The sequence below is a fragment of the Heliconius melpomene genome, chromosome 8 (assembly GCF_056956725.1).
Source record: "Heliconius melpomene rosina isolate 202511_hmr_F chromosome 8, ASM5695672v1, whole genome shotgun sequence".
Lineage (NCBI taxonomy): Eukaryota > Metazoa > Arthropoda > Insecta > Lepidoptera > Nymphalidae > Heliconius > Heliconius melpomene.
In genome coordinates, this window is record NC_140396.1 from 2,413,827 (window position 1) to 2,428,455 (window position 14,629).

General features: G+C 36.6%; 3 protein-coding genes across 3 annotated transcripts; 1 reads left to right on the forward strand and 2 right to left on the reverse strand.

The window, feature by feature from the left end:
- Positions 1-5,478: 5,478 nt before the first annotated feature.
- LOC146536654 (odorant receptor 70a-like) lies at positions 5,479-8,885 on the reverse strand. Its single transcript, XM_085189172.1, has 8 exons — positions 8,368-8,885; positions 7,896-8,033; positions 7,436-7,604; positions 7,250-7,359; positions 6,652-6,751; positions 6,273-6,377; positions 5,981-6,136; positions 5,479-5,550 (listed from the first exon to the last, which is right to left on the reverse strand). Exons 1-8 carry the CDS (start codon positions 8,706-8,708, stop codon positions 5,500-5,502), a joined length of 1,170 nt encoding a protein of 389 aa, XP_085045298.1. The 5' UTR covers positions 8,709-8,885; the 3' UTR covers positions 5,479-5,499.
- Positions 8,886-9,242: 357 nt separating this feature from the next.
- On the forward strand, positions 9,243-12,273 carry Cog2 (conserved oligomeric Golgi complex subunit 2). Its single transcript, XM_085189174.1, has 6 exons — positions 9,243-9,446; positions 9,537-9,764; positions 10,070-10,916; positions 11,116-11,321; positions 11,419-11,864; positions 11,978-12,273. The coding sequence occupies exons 1-6, from the start codon at positions 9,369-9,371 to the stop codon at positions 12,249-12,251; spliced, it is 2,079 nt and encodes a 692-aa protein (XP_085045300.1). The 5' UTR covers positions 9,243-9,368; the 3' UTR covers positions 12,252-12,273.
- A 43-nt stretch (positions 12,274-12,316) lies between these two features.
- PolI (DNA polymerase iota) lies at positions 12,317-14,486 on the reverse strand. Its single transcript, XM_085189175.1, has 2 exons — positions 14,342-14,486; positions 12,317-14,244 (listed from the first exon to the last, which is right to left on the reverse strand). Exons 1-2 carry the CDS (start codon positions 14,350-14,352, stop codon positions 12,429-12,431), a joined length of 1,827 nt encoding a protein of 608 aa, XP_085045301.1. The 5' UTR covers positions 14,353-14,486; the 3' UTR covers positions 12,317-12,428.
- Positions 14,487-14,629: the final 143 nt, after the last annotated feature.

Sequence of the window (14,629 nt, forward strand, 5' to 3'; positions counted from 1 at the left end):
CTGTACCTGGGAACCGAGTGTTAAGACCATCCGTTTCCCACTTTCTATCGAATTGTTGATGTAAGTATTGCGTTTTCCTCAACCACAGCACAACCGACCACCACACCACGTTGCACCACGACGACCTCGCCCATTTAAATTAATTATATTACTGTGATATGGTTTTAAATTGTTTCTCCAGAGGATGTCCTGACTAATATCTGTCCGATATTTGTTTGTGGGCATACGGGTACGCGACCCCGGATCCTCGAGCCGCCACTCTTACATCCTCATCCAGTCCGTAAGAATGGTGTCCTAACTCCCCCCCTCCTTCCCTTAGCTCCCTCCTTCTACCTATCCTACCCCTTCTATTTTCCTCTCCCTTCCTCGGTTTTTCCCCACAAAGGGGTTTTGGAGGTCAGACGGCAGTCGCTCCATTTAAAACCGCCAACCGCCACTTATATGGACCGACAAAACAACAGACTGGGTACGGTTAGGGCGTCGCCGCAAAACGACGCGCAGGCACATCGCCCTACACCTGCGACAATTGGGCAAGGGCTACCGTGTCATGTACGGGTACGGCTAAAGACGCTAGTACCCAGAAGGAAATTCCGCTTTGCAACGTGGAATATTGGCTCTCTGACCGGACGATGCAGGGAACTCGCAGATGTACTCATGAGACGTCGGGTCCAGTGTGCCTTCCTCCAGGAAACACGCTGGAAGGGCAATAAGTCCCGTAACATCGGACAGGGTTACCGGCTTATATACACTGGGTCACCTTCGGGTAGAAACGGTGTAGCGGTAGTGCTTTCTGAAGAGCTTCAGAATGGGCTCCTTGAAGTTGACCGTCGCTCCGACCGCTTGATGCGAGTGAGGGTACTGATTGAGGGCGTCATCACAAATTTAATCAGTGCCTATGCTCCCCAGGCGGGATGTAGCGCGGCCGAAAAGGAGACATTCTGGGAGCAGTATGAAGGGGTGCTACTTGCTGTGCCGTGTACCGAAGTGGTCTTAGTTGGGGGGGACTTGAACGGGCACGTCGGTAGGGCTGCTGAGCCGTATGAGCGTGTTCACGGTGGTTTTGGGCATGTTCTTCGCAATGCAGAGGGAGAAAACATTCTAAGAACCTGTATTGCGTCTGATCTGGCCGTCGTGAATACGTTCTTCCAAAAGAGTTCTCAGCACCTTATCACGTATAAGTGCGGGTCCCACTCAACTCAAATAGACTACTTATTGACCAGACGGTGTCATATGGGCAGGGTAACTAACTGTAAGGTCATTCCAGGCGAAAGCCTAACGGCCCAACATCGTCTTCTTGTCATGGACTTTAACGTCACTCCGAAGAAGAAAGTAGCCGAGAAACGTAGGCCTCGGATCAAGTGGTGGTTGCTGAATGGACCGATGCAGACCGACTTCCTGGCAGAGGTGAAAAGTCATAATCTTTCGACTAACACCGAGACTGCTCAGGATGCTTGGGATCGGGCTCAGTCGGCAATCATTGCGGCAGGCAGGCGAGTTCTTGGTGTTTCTAGGGGAGGACGTGTCATCGACAAGGAGACATGGTGGTGGAATGACGAGGTCCAGGAGGTGACTCGTGAAAAGAAGGCTGCCTTTAAGAAGTGGCAGGAATCCAACTCTCCTGAAGACAGACTGGAGTACACAGTAGCTAAACGTGCCAGTAAAAGAGCTGTAGCCAGAGCCCGCAGTGAGAGTTTGTCACCATTGTATGATAAACTTGAAACTGTGGAGGGGCAGAAGCTCATTTACAAACTGGCACGTTCCCGGGATAAAGTGACGCAGGATATCGCAAAATGTCTTTGCGTCAGAGATTCCCAGGGTACGCTGCTCTGTAATCATGACTCTGTGAAGGAGAGGTGGAGAAGCTACTTCCAGGAGTTGCTGAATACTCAGCACCCATGCAGTCTTCATCACGACCCACCGCCTAACCTCGGACTTATTGCCCCAATAACCCTTGACGAAACACGTAATTGCCTTCGACGCATGAAGAACGGAAAAGCGGTGGGACCTGACGACATTCCGATCGAAGCGTGGAAATCGTTGAGCTCTCTTGGTGTGCTCATGCTTACTGACCTTTTTAACCATATCTTGAACACTGGTAAGATGCCGCATCAGTGGCGGCTTAGCTTTATTACCCCTATTTACAAGGGAAGGGGCAGTGTTCAAGATTGTGGTAGTTATAGGGGCATTAAGCTTATGAGTCATACCATGAAGCTCTTCGAGCGCATGATCGACCTCAGGCTCCGCCGAGAGTGTACTGTCTCTGAGTCTCAATATGGATTTCAGCCAGGATCGGGCACCATGGACGCCATTTTCGCCCTCAGAACTTTGATGGAAGCATACAGGGAAAAAAGGAGAGCTCTGCACGTGGCCTTTTTAGATCTGCAGAAGGCCTTTGACTGTGTGCCTCGTCAGTGTATCTGGTGGGCATTGCGATCCAAAGGGATCCCTGAGGCCTATATTGAGATTATCAGAGGCATGTACCACGATTCCGCTTCTATGGTTAGGACTGCTGTTGGCGACACTAGACCCTTCCCGATTACAGTGGGGGTTCACCAGGGCTCGGCTCTTAGTCCGTTCTTGTTCAATGTAGTGCTTGATACATCTCATCATCTCGGCTCACATCCAAGACCAGCCTCCATGGCTGATGATGTATGCCGACGACATAGCACTCATTGCTGAGAACCGACTGACGCTGGAGCGTAAAGTGAACCTCTGGAAGGGTACGCTTGAGAACGGCGGTCTTAAACTAAATGTGTCGAAGACAGAGTACATGGCCTGCGGGAGCCGGGACTCGAGCACCATCCTTATAGGTCCTGAGCCAGCCGTTAAGTCGGAGAAGTTCAGGTACCTTGGATCCGTTATGCACGAGTCTGGAGGCATCGACCACGATGTCCATGGCCGGATAAGCACTGCCTGGGCCAAATGGCGGGAGGTCACTGGTGTGGTCTGCGACCGTAGAATACCGCCCAAGCTCAAGGGGCTGATATACAAGAGCATCGTCCGACCGGTTCTTTTATACGGCAGCGAATGTTGGCCAGCACTATCTCGGCACACTCTGGAGCTTCACGTCACGGAAATGAAGATGCTGAGGTGGATGTGCGGCGTAACGCGGTCTGACCGCATACGCAACACATTCATTCGAGGTAGTCTTGGGGTCCGTGACGTAGCGGATAAGCTCCAAGAGCGTCGCTTGAGATGGTTTGGCCACGTTACGCGCCGGCCTAAGAACTATGTCGGACGCAAGTGCCTTGCTATACTAGTTCCTGGGGTGTGACCTCCCGGACGCCCAAGGAAGCGCTGGTTGGATGTCGTGATGCAGGACATGAGAGCCAATGGTCTAACCACCGAGGACGCAAAAGATCGTGCAAAGTGGAGTAGGGTAAGTAGGAAGGCAGACCCTGGTAATAGCCGGGATTAATGCCAGGAAGAAGAAGAAGAAGATATGGTTTTAAATTGCTCTATCCAATTGCGTAGAATGGTGAAGAGGCATAGGTTGATTGTCCGAGTCCACTTCAGAATAGCCCGTATTCAACTACAGAATTAGCTTAGGTACTACTTAATGTAGGTACATATGGGTCATAATCAAAAAAGTGGACATTTTCGAATTCGTAACGTAACTGATAAGTAACAACACTGATAATGTTTGTTACGAAACTGATGACATAAGGCATTATACACAACAAAATAACGATATTATATGAATAAAACTATTGTTTTTTTTATTTAATGAGACACAGATCAAAATTTTAAAGGTTCAATCGTTGAATTAACAGATTATAAATGTAAGAAGAAAACATAACAAAGTGAGAATATTAACAATATAATAATGCTAGTTCGTAACGTAATAAACTTATATTTCTAGTTAGAGATCACAAAGTTAATGATAAAATTAAATTCACTTTAAAATATATCAAAATTTGAGTCGTTATCATTGGAATTAAGTTTAATGCTTTGTAAGTGTTTATTCCGCATATCTTCATATTTAATAGGATTGGTCTTTTTAAGACGTTCTCTATATCTAAAAAAAAAAGCATTTGTTTCAGCATTTGACATAGGAGCTTACGCTTACTGAAAATACAAAAATATATATCAAAAAATAATAATCACAAAATCACAACTAATTTCAGAAAGAATAAAAATAAATTTTAACTAAATCGGTTCAGCTGTTTCTGAGATTAGCGTGCACAAACACATAGACAAACAAGCAAACAAGCAAAAAAACTTAAAAATCATTATTTTTGGTTACTTTACGTTATGAAAAGTCACTAATATTTTTTTTCATATGCCAGCAATTTTTTTTTCTTATATACATATCTTCCATATACAAGCACCGGTTCGATAAAATTTTATTATAAACATATATAAGAAAACATTGGTACCGTAATTGTGAACTAGGCTTCATATTTTCTCAGTTTCGTTACGTAACGAAATATAACGAAATTGAGAATGAAGTCTGAGAAATTCTAACCTTTTTAAATATTTGCTCATAAGCCACGTGTTGCATGTGCAAGCACTGACGTTCTTTTTTGAGATTTTGTAAAAAGAAGCAAATAACATAAACAAGAAAACCAAATTATAGAATACTTACCAAAATAAAAGCCGTTTATAACCCTGAGATGTAATTTTACGCATTCCCTTTAAAACATTTGAACCCCTCAACTGCTGCGAGAACACTACTGGTTGTAGCTACGACAGCATTGACTTTTAGAATAATGGTGCCACAATAAAGAATAATATTAAACACCATTCAAAATAATTGCGTTCATAATTTAATTGTACGTTACTAGCCCTGAGTAACGAAAAGACAATATTTTGGGACAAATTTAGTTAATTAATATATATTATTTATTAAATAATGTATCAATAAAAGTAGTTCTATTTAATATTATGCATAAAGTAAAGTAATATAAACATATCTGAAATCAAATAAAACCATAAATATTCGTAACAAACCAATTTTTAAAAAGTAAAGTGGTGAATGGGACACGAAAAATTGTATGGAAGCATTTTGAAAAGTTTTTTGCAACTAACAAAAATACTATTATTAGCCTTAATACATTTAAGATATTACAAAAATCTTTAAGTTAATAAGTAAATTTATCTTAAATGGCAAAATATTTAAATTATCTTTAAAATTGTATTTTTAAAACGCATTCAAAGTAGCGGGACAAGAAAAGACACAAAATGTGCACTTTTTCTGATTATGACCCATATATATTTTATATAAAATTTTTGCTATGTTTAAGTAAGATATATTTAGAACACCATGTATCTTAATATATTGTCAACTTCTAACAATTAGCAGAAGTGAAAACCTTAATTCATTTTGTTTACCAACTTAGGGTAAGGTGCAAATTATCGCGAGTGAAAATTGATATTTAATTGTAAGCTTCAATTGTACTATTAGTGTTTAAATCTATACATTACTATATTCGTAGTGTTATTTTCTATATATTTATGTACATTTTTAACGCATTAAATACTAATTTAATGCGTTTTTTATTTTGTCTGATTTAGAACTGCGAAGTATGAATATGACATTCTAAGTATCTGAAACAAAAGAAATATTTGGTCAAAGGAATATATGGTCAAAGTTTAAATATAATAAGTGCAATTTGTAATCTGCCTCATTATATTTAATACCTAGATGTGTATGTGGGATGTAATCTACGTGTCAGCCCACGGGTGGTGGGTGATCTTCATACTTTTGACCCCCAGGCCCCATACGTATAAATGTATGATCAACGATTTCAACATGTTCAATAGATATTTAAGACATTATGATTTTTTGGAAACTAATTGTAACTGTTGGGTTTTTTTGGACTCAATTTTTTTTAGGAAATAGGTCCAGCTCCCGTCGATAGAGTTTCTGAATTTGAAAAGGATAGCCTCTTGAGATGTTATTTTTCCGCTATTCCGGCCGTAGTTAAACGACTATGGGTACAAGGATATTTTTTAAATATTATAAAACAGAACTAACCGACACAAACGTCTGCCTGGACAAGGAAATGTAATGTCCTGCGCGCAAGACCAACGGACGATTCATGCGCAGCATGGCGAACAGTAAAGTGCGCTTAAACTTCAGATCCTGGTCATGCCATGCGCATTTGTACAACACTGTATGTAGTTCTTCACTCTAAAAATTAAAAAAAATATATATTTAAATGTTCCATGAGGCCTTCTTTTAAGTTCCTTGTAGGTTTTCAAGAAAATGAACACAAAGCTTTTTGGACAATGGATGTGAAAAAATAAAATAGTATGTATATAAATACCGTAGCAGTGAGCTCGTGACCACACCAGCAGCAAACAAACAGTTGGCTTATCATAACCGATAAATATGTAAGAATAGAGAAGAACTGCATACTGCGCCAGTCCACCTGATAAAAAAATCAGCTTCACACTGTATCCCGCACACAGCAGGGTAGGCAGAGGGAACCTAGAGCTAAGACACTCAGTTCTCCATTCTAGGGGCATTCCGTGTTGCGGCGGAACTCAACGCCGCGCTTTTACCTCGACACCATAGAGAAGAAATGGAAATATAAATTGAAATAAATATTTCATCTCCTCGAGGGGGATCGAACCCAGTCACTCTCAATCTCTTTTCCAAAAAACGAGTAAGCAGGTAATATAACAGTTTACTAATACACTTACCACTAATATGCGCAATGCAGACATACAAATGAGTCCAACGCTTCCAACAAGTTGAAATAATAAAAATGTATGGTAGGCGTTTTCTATGAGCTCTGTAAATCTAACAAAATTAATAAATACTTTAAAGATCTAGTGTGTATGAAATTTGTATGTTATTTGTTCATTTTGTTATTTATATTATGACATTTTTTTAATTTCCTGTTATGTCCCTCAAATGGCAAACTTTTCGCCTAAATTTGGGGGATTTAAGAACTCAATTTGCTAATGCTTTACTTAAGTTTAAACAGACAAATGGACCTTCCATCGGGACGTCTGGCAATGCATTCATTCAGATTCATACACATTCATTTTTTACACAATAAATTACCTCAGGCATGTAGGGTAGCTGAACCTTCATAAACTTTTATTAAACAAGAGAATAGAATTTTACATTTTTAAATATAAAATGTTATAAAAATACATTTAAAAATATAAAAAAATACTCTTCTGAGGGCGGGACAAGGGTCCATGCCGTCGGTGGCTAGGGCTCCAGAGAGAGGAACCTCCTCACAATACTATGAATATTATTAGCATAACCATAGGTTGGTACGAAACTTACAACACGACGGCTTGATGTTGTCTAATGCAGTTTATCAATTTTGTATTATTTTCTGCTATGATTGTTTTCTTTTCCATGCTATCTCGGCCTTTCACATCAACGAAACCGATCTAAAACGTAATTATTTATTAATATTTAGTCCAGATATTTACCTGTGTTAATTAACAACCAAAATGTTATTATTACATTTAAAACTTTATCCTTTATGATATCAAGTTGTGCGCAACCAAAAATCACCATGGACAATACGACACTGTCCACCCCAAAATACATATATGCGCTCATACAAATAGTGAGTAATTGGAAAACGTAACCCAACTCGTACTGTGGCGAAAACTCAGGGCTCACAGGCATCCTGAAATGAAAAGATGCTTAAAACGGCTAATTTTTTTGCATTGGCGTATCTAGAGATATTTTCTGGGGGGTTGGTGGTCTGGAATTTAGTTTTCAACAGATACTTATGTTCGTTGTTGTTGTTTTTTTTTTTTGTTTGGGGCGAATTGGTTGTTAGTAAAATTTCCGGGTGTGAGCAGCGGGGGCACGGGCCACTCGGCCCCCATTATTCGTACGCCCATAAGCTCTATAAATAAACATTATGAAAATACCTAAAATTTATGTACAAATGTAAATTATCCATTCCACTTACCACATATCGAAAGGAAATTTGCGATTACCAGCGTCATCAAACAACGGTTTCAGTGCCCATAACCCACAAGTCGTTTGAGAGCTTATCATGAATGCCAATAGCAACCTTTTTATACGTTTTGCTTGCAATTTTAAAATCCTGGAATATCAAATTTTATAAGGAGGATAGGAATAATTATGAAAGGAGTGTAGTGTGTGCTACATTTTATAGCGGTGACCTCAAATCATTAGTAATTTTTATTTTTGAACTTGAAGTTAATGCTGTTAGCTCTACTGGTTTTTACGTCGTCACATGGTGGGTTGGAAAGAGGGCTACTCTGTGCCTGAATAAAATGCTTGAGAGGAAGCAGAGGCCGGTAATGGCGTCCCCTGCAGGCTCGGCCACTTCGTCACAAGATCAGTGTTGAGCTGGTGACAGTATTGTAGTGCCTAACTGTCTACACGTAAATTTCGGTAGGTACATATAATAAGACCTTTCATGTTCTTTTGAGTCCGGAAAAAATATTTTGTCATTCATTCTTCTCAGCAAGTCTTTAAGCATATCCATATTTATCTGTAGAACTGTAATTTTGAAACATAAGCAGGCTTGTGTAAACAATAAATAAGAAGCTTGCGAAACTGCTTCTAAATCTCCCCAAACTAAAATAATGTAAATTATTTGAAAAAGTAAAAATAAATATTGTAAAGACATCATGAATAATCTATAACATTTAGATGCTACAGTTTCATTTTTTGCTGGTACCCAAACACCTAAATATTTCATAACAAATTTTGCCCTATTTAAATATAAGTCTTCTGATTTTAAAACTTTCATTTTTATTATAAAAATGAGCTAGTACTTGTTTGGACGGGGAAACTTTAATCATGAGAGAATTGTTAACAAAACTGTATTTATTGTTTTACAGTCACATAATTAGCACAATTTAAATAATACCCTAATTGATGGCGTTTATATGTTATTGAAAGATAATTTACTGTAACCCTTTTTAAGTGGTTGATTAGAGTTGTTTACGTAAATATGATTATGTATTTAAGTAGCTTTGTTATTCTGTTAAAAAATAAAAAGACTATATTTTTTATAAAAAGATTTTTTGTTATAAAAAGATTAACGAACGAAAACATCAAATAAATCAAATATATTTTCGATACTAGTTAGTAAAATAGATAGTTTTTCTATATTATTTTTTACTATACCATACCTAGATTATATTTACAATTTAATATGATAGAAATTATAATATTCTTGCATCACGGTCATTTAAAAATGGTGTCATTACTTAGTTTTAGGTTTTTAAAAAAAATTACATCCATTATCCATTAGTACGATATCCGAACTGCATCTGACGTGTAATGTGTCAGAATGACGTCAGTAAATGTCAAAATGAATGCAGAGTTTAGGGCCGATTTCAATAGATAAATATATTTTTTAACTGTTTTTGTTAATTATGGTGCCTTAAAAGTAATATTTGTTATCATGAGTAACGAAACAGTTGACTTCACATTGCCTCCAGCGCCCAAGGGCTTGTGTTTTGACCGCAATGACTTCGTAAAGGTAATTGTCTCTTTTTTCAGCATTTATCACATCTAAAATTATTATTTATTGCTTAATTATATGACCTACTACTTATATTTAAAATTACAGACAAACTTTTCGGTGGATAGTTTTTTGGTCGATCATCAAAATGTAGCGTCTCTGGAAACAATGCGAGATGACTTAGGAATATATTTAAAAGTCCTTAGATTAGCTATGATTGAATTAATAAACAAGGATTATGCCAATTTTGTGAACTTATGCGCTACACTTATTGGATTTGATAAGGCCATTGTAAACATTCAGGTGCCATTGGGTCAATTAAATGAGGAAGTTTTAGTAAGTTTTTAAATTTTTCTTTAGTTTTACCCTTTAACTCATAACAGAGTAGGCTGGGTCAAGAACCTAATGTCAAGACACTTTGTTTGCTGCTTTCTGCTGAATTCAAGACAAAATGGCAGAACTAAACTTTGCACTATTTCAGAGCAGAAAATTAAAATATATATTTCTTATAATTTATTATTTAATATAATGAATTCTCTGAGTGAGAAATGAAACCACAAACATTGCATATATAGTCAGATACTGTCACACTGGTCTCAAGTAATTTTAGAAATATGTTAGTAAATATATGCATTTTTTAGGGTGTAAAACAGTGCTTAGAAGATGCTATGAAAGAATTATCTTTATGGCTCAGCCAGCGACATTCCCTCATAAAAAAGAAGAAAATATTAAAGTATTACAGCCAAACACTCAACTGCTTGACAACCCTAGAAAATGTTTTAAATGATATTTCTGATAAGAGTAGGCAAGAGCAAATTATTATTGCTGACAGGGCAGCAACACAATATAATCAGTTAAAATTTTCTATATCAAAGTGTGACAGTCTTGTTAAGGAAGAACAAAAGAAAAAATACAATGATATAGGTGGTAAATTGGTTCAAACACTTAATGAATTGCTCTTTCAATTTTGGAATGATAACAATGAAGAATATCTCATAAAGGCATTGATAGCTTTAAACACATTAGGTAGAGTAGCTCAAACTGAAATGCTGATAAAGAAACAGGCAGTGGCACCTCTGCTCCAAGATATTATTAATGAACCTGCCTTGCAGAGAAGTAAAGATGGCCTAGAAGGTATATACAACAATGTACTATCTCTACTAAATTATAAACTAAAATTGCTCTTAAATGCAACTCAACATTCCAAATTGACATTTCTTGCAAAACAATATAGATTTTTGGTGAACTGTTTTTGGAGTGAAGTAGAAAATCGTTTAGAGGTCAACTTAGCTTCCATTTTTGCACCTGGAAATCCACAGTTATTTTTTACAAGGTATAGTGAGAGTATGCAATTTATCAAGAATTTAGAAAGTTATTGCTCTGGAGAGGAGACCATTAAACTTTTACATGCCACACCAGAATATAAGAGTTTTCTCAGAAGATGGAACTTGCCTGTATATTTCCAGATAAGATTTCAGGAAATTGCTGGTATGTCATATTCATAAATTATTTAAGTAATTGTTTAATTGAGTTCTTAAGCTAGAAGTAAGTTATCAAATATACCTAATATAACAAAAGTGAAGTGCTATCAATAAAGTACTTATGGTTATGTAGAGAGTTTTAATTATATTATGTAAAAGTCCCAATCTCAAAAAGTTTATTCAAACTACAAAATTGTTATTCTCAGGTGGTTTTGAAGCTTCCCTCAAAAAAAATCCTACAGTGCAAAGTAATGATGGCTTTATTTTATTGGAAACATTCAAATGTTGGAAAGCTCTCCAGGATTGTTGGTTAGATGGTATTTATATTGAAGCTTTGACTCACAAGTTCTGGAAGTTGTCACTTCAGTTACTGTCGAGATATGCAACTTGGATCACAAGCATCAGTATAAGGGTAAGCCCGTCTTTTAAGTGGGATAAAACTATAAAATAAAAGTATGAAAGTTTTTTTAAAAGATTATTTTGTTAACTAATTTCTTATTTTTCAACAGACTTCTACATCAAAATTGGAATTGACTGGTGTCAATAAAAATTTAATTGATAATAGTATAAATTTATATGTGGATAGTTCAATTCTAATCCAACGATTGCCAAAACTTTTAGAACATATTGAAAGTAAGGTGCTTCATAATAAAAGTAGAGGGATTCTGAAAGAGAGTTTAAAACCTACAGAAAATCTATTACAAGAGACAAAAATCAAAATATGTGAAAGTATAGTTAATGAATTGTTTGAATTTATAAATGTACAACTAAAACAAGTTAGTGATATACCAAGGCTTTATAGAAAAACAAATCGTAGTATACCCTCTAAGCCATGTACTTACATAGAAGTGATTACAAGAACTATTACAGAATTTAATGAGAATGCAGCTCAAAGACTAGATAATTCATTTTTGATTGAAATTTATGAGTCTTTATTCAATGTTATGACGGTTTCGTAAGTATATATAATTGTATACTGCATTATGTTAATAGTATCATAAGTTAATTTTATTTAATTATGTTAATAGTATTATAAGTTAATTTTATGAAATGCAATCTTTTTTTTAGATATTATAAGTATGTTGAAGATGTATTAGTGTCAGTACAGAAAACAGAGGAGTCTTTGAGGAGATTAAAACAAATTCGCGATTTGTCTTCCCAGCAGAGTAGCGAGAGTACTGGAATCACTGACGGGGACAAAATCAGATTACAACTAAATGTAGATGTTGTTTCCTACGCTAGATTAGCACAGAGTCTATTGGTGAATGTTAATAATGTGCACAAGCTATCAGATTTATCTACTATGGTTACAAATGCTGTAAAAAATATAATTATTAAATGATATGCCCAGTTGTATAGCCTCACTTATGTCTAATTTCCCTCCAAGGTACAAATGAAAGGTGTATATTTATAACATAAACATGTATTTGATCAGCAGAATAAAAATTGTATGATTTGAAAAAATAGAAACCATTCACTTATCACTTAAATTATTTAACAAGATAAAATCTTACTAATACTATTTGTGTGGAACAAAATATTTCAAAATTGAGTTTGATTTTGCTTTGTTCAAGTTTCGAGGGCTACTTCTGGTGACCTCTGAACTGGAGGGATTCTTCCACATGGCTTTGAGTTCCTGTTGCATCTCATTTGGAAGGGCTTTAAAAACTTCCTTGTCCACATAACTTGGACAGCCGTCACAGTTGCCAGCCTCTGCACTATCCTTCATAGTGTCAGAGGTGTCTGACAGAGTATCTTTTGCAGGACTGGCTCTTGGAGTAAGAGATCTATCTCTCGAACTCAGTCTTAATTCAGATACTTTTTCTAACTCTTTTGAATTAAGTCTGAGTTCTCCTACTTTAAGCTTACTAGGTGAAGCAACCTCTTCTTTAGACAAACACCTTCTTTTAGCTATCCAATTAACTTTTTTAGGCTTTTTAGGTGATGGCTCCACTTCACCATCAGAAAGATCTGTGGTCGTACTACTACTTGGAGAAGCAGCTGAATAGTCCATGGAAGAGGCTGATGTATCACAATCATTTTGTATGTTAAGAACTGACTGAACAGAAATATCATTCATTAAATAGTTTACTATAGAACTTCTGCCTGACATGCGCTCTTGAAACTTAGTGAATGCCAAACCTACTAAAGTTAAATGGAATGGTTTTGACAAGTCAATTAGTTTGTTAAACAACCTCATTATTATACTCATGAGTTTTTGCTGCCCTGCTTCTGTAACTGTCAGTGTACCATTATTTATTGTAAAAATAGACGGTGATACTTGACATTGTCTAGATTCTCTATGACTGCTCAATCTCTTCACATCTTTTTTCCTTAATGTAACTCTAAGTGAAACTGGAATGCGTCCATCTTCCTTAACTAGTATTAGCAGTCTTTGTAAAAGTGCTGTAAACTTTTCTTCAACTTCACTTTTCACACTGACTGTCTTAAAGCTATCTTCTAACCCTATGCTCTGGGGCCGACCTGTTTGCTTTACTGGAGTGTTATCTTCCCCTACACTTAAAGTTTTTAATCTAACAGCCATATCACCACTGAAATGTTTCTTTAAAACATCTACAGACACTTCTTGTAAGTTACTTACTGTAATTATATTCTGTGAAATTAATGCCTCTGTAGTCTTTGACCCAATACTGGGTATTGACCGAACACTTTGTAAAGTAGCCATAAAATTGGCACCATGCTCAGGATAAATAGTTGTTTGATCATTGGGCTTATTTAAAGGACAGATAAGTTTAGCTAATAGTTTATTATGTGCCACTCCAGCACATGTTGTAAAACCTAATTCATCATATATTTTGTTCCTCATTTCACTAGCTATTTGTGATGCTATTTTTAATTTCGTATGACACCCACAATGACACTCCACATTTGGTTCACAATACACATTACCAGTAAGTGTGATGCTTGTACCTTTCATACTTTTAAACTTTTCTTGTACTAAATTTGTGACATCTATAAAGTTTTCATCCATACCTAACTTTTCAACTGGACATTTCCAAGTTTGAAGTAGAGCAAATATTTTGTTTGACGCCGCTCTGTAATCGTGTAAATCCTCTCCATTAACTAGTTTCAAGTTTGGACAAATTTTTAACGCGTCGGAAATGAGCATGCACTTTCGCACGCCGTACTTTCTAGCTTCGTAATTACTGGTCACAACAATGTTTTTCTGTTGGATTCCAAGTGGAAGGGATCGCAGTTCAGGTTTCCGTACCATCTCTACCTGAGCGTAAAAACAATCAACGTCTATGTGTACAATACTCTTGGAATGGTCGCTTGAGGCGTCTGTATATGTGGAGCTGCCCGAGTCCATGTTCCTGTGGATTATTTATATAGTTTCATCATAATTTACTTTGTTCTGACTTAGTCTTTACCTGTTGCGATACATTGTTAAATTGTGACTCAGAACCTTACCTGTCGTCCATGTCTTGAACATAGATTTATAAAATAAGTTATTTTGTATATAAGTACGGAATATAAGTTCGTTATTATAGTTTTTCTTTCATAAATTCCAAAATATTGATATTTTAGTTCAGATAATCACGACACATCAACAGAGGCAGAGTTGCCAGAGTAATTTAAATATCGGGGGGATACCATTTCTGCTAATTAATAATTACCATAATTTTCTAAAAATATACCAATTATAAAGTACGGTACAGTACCATTTTTAGTATCTAAATTGCAATTAGTTGAATGTTT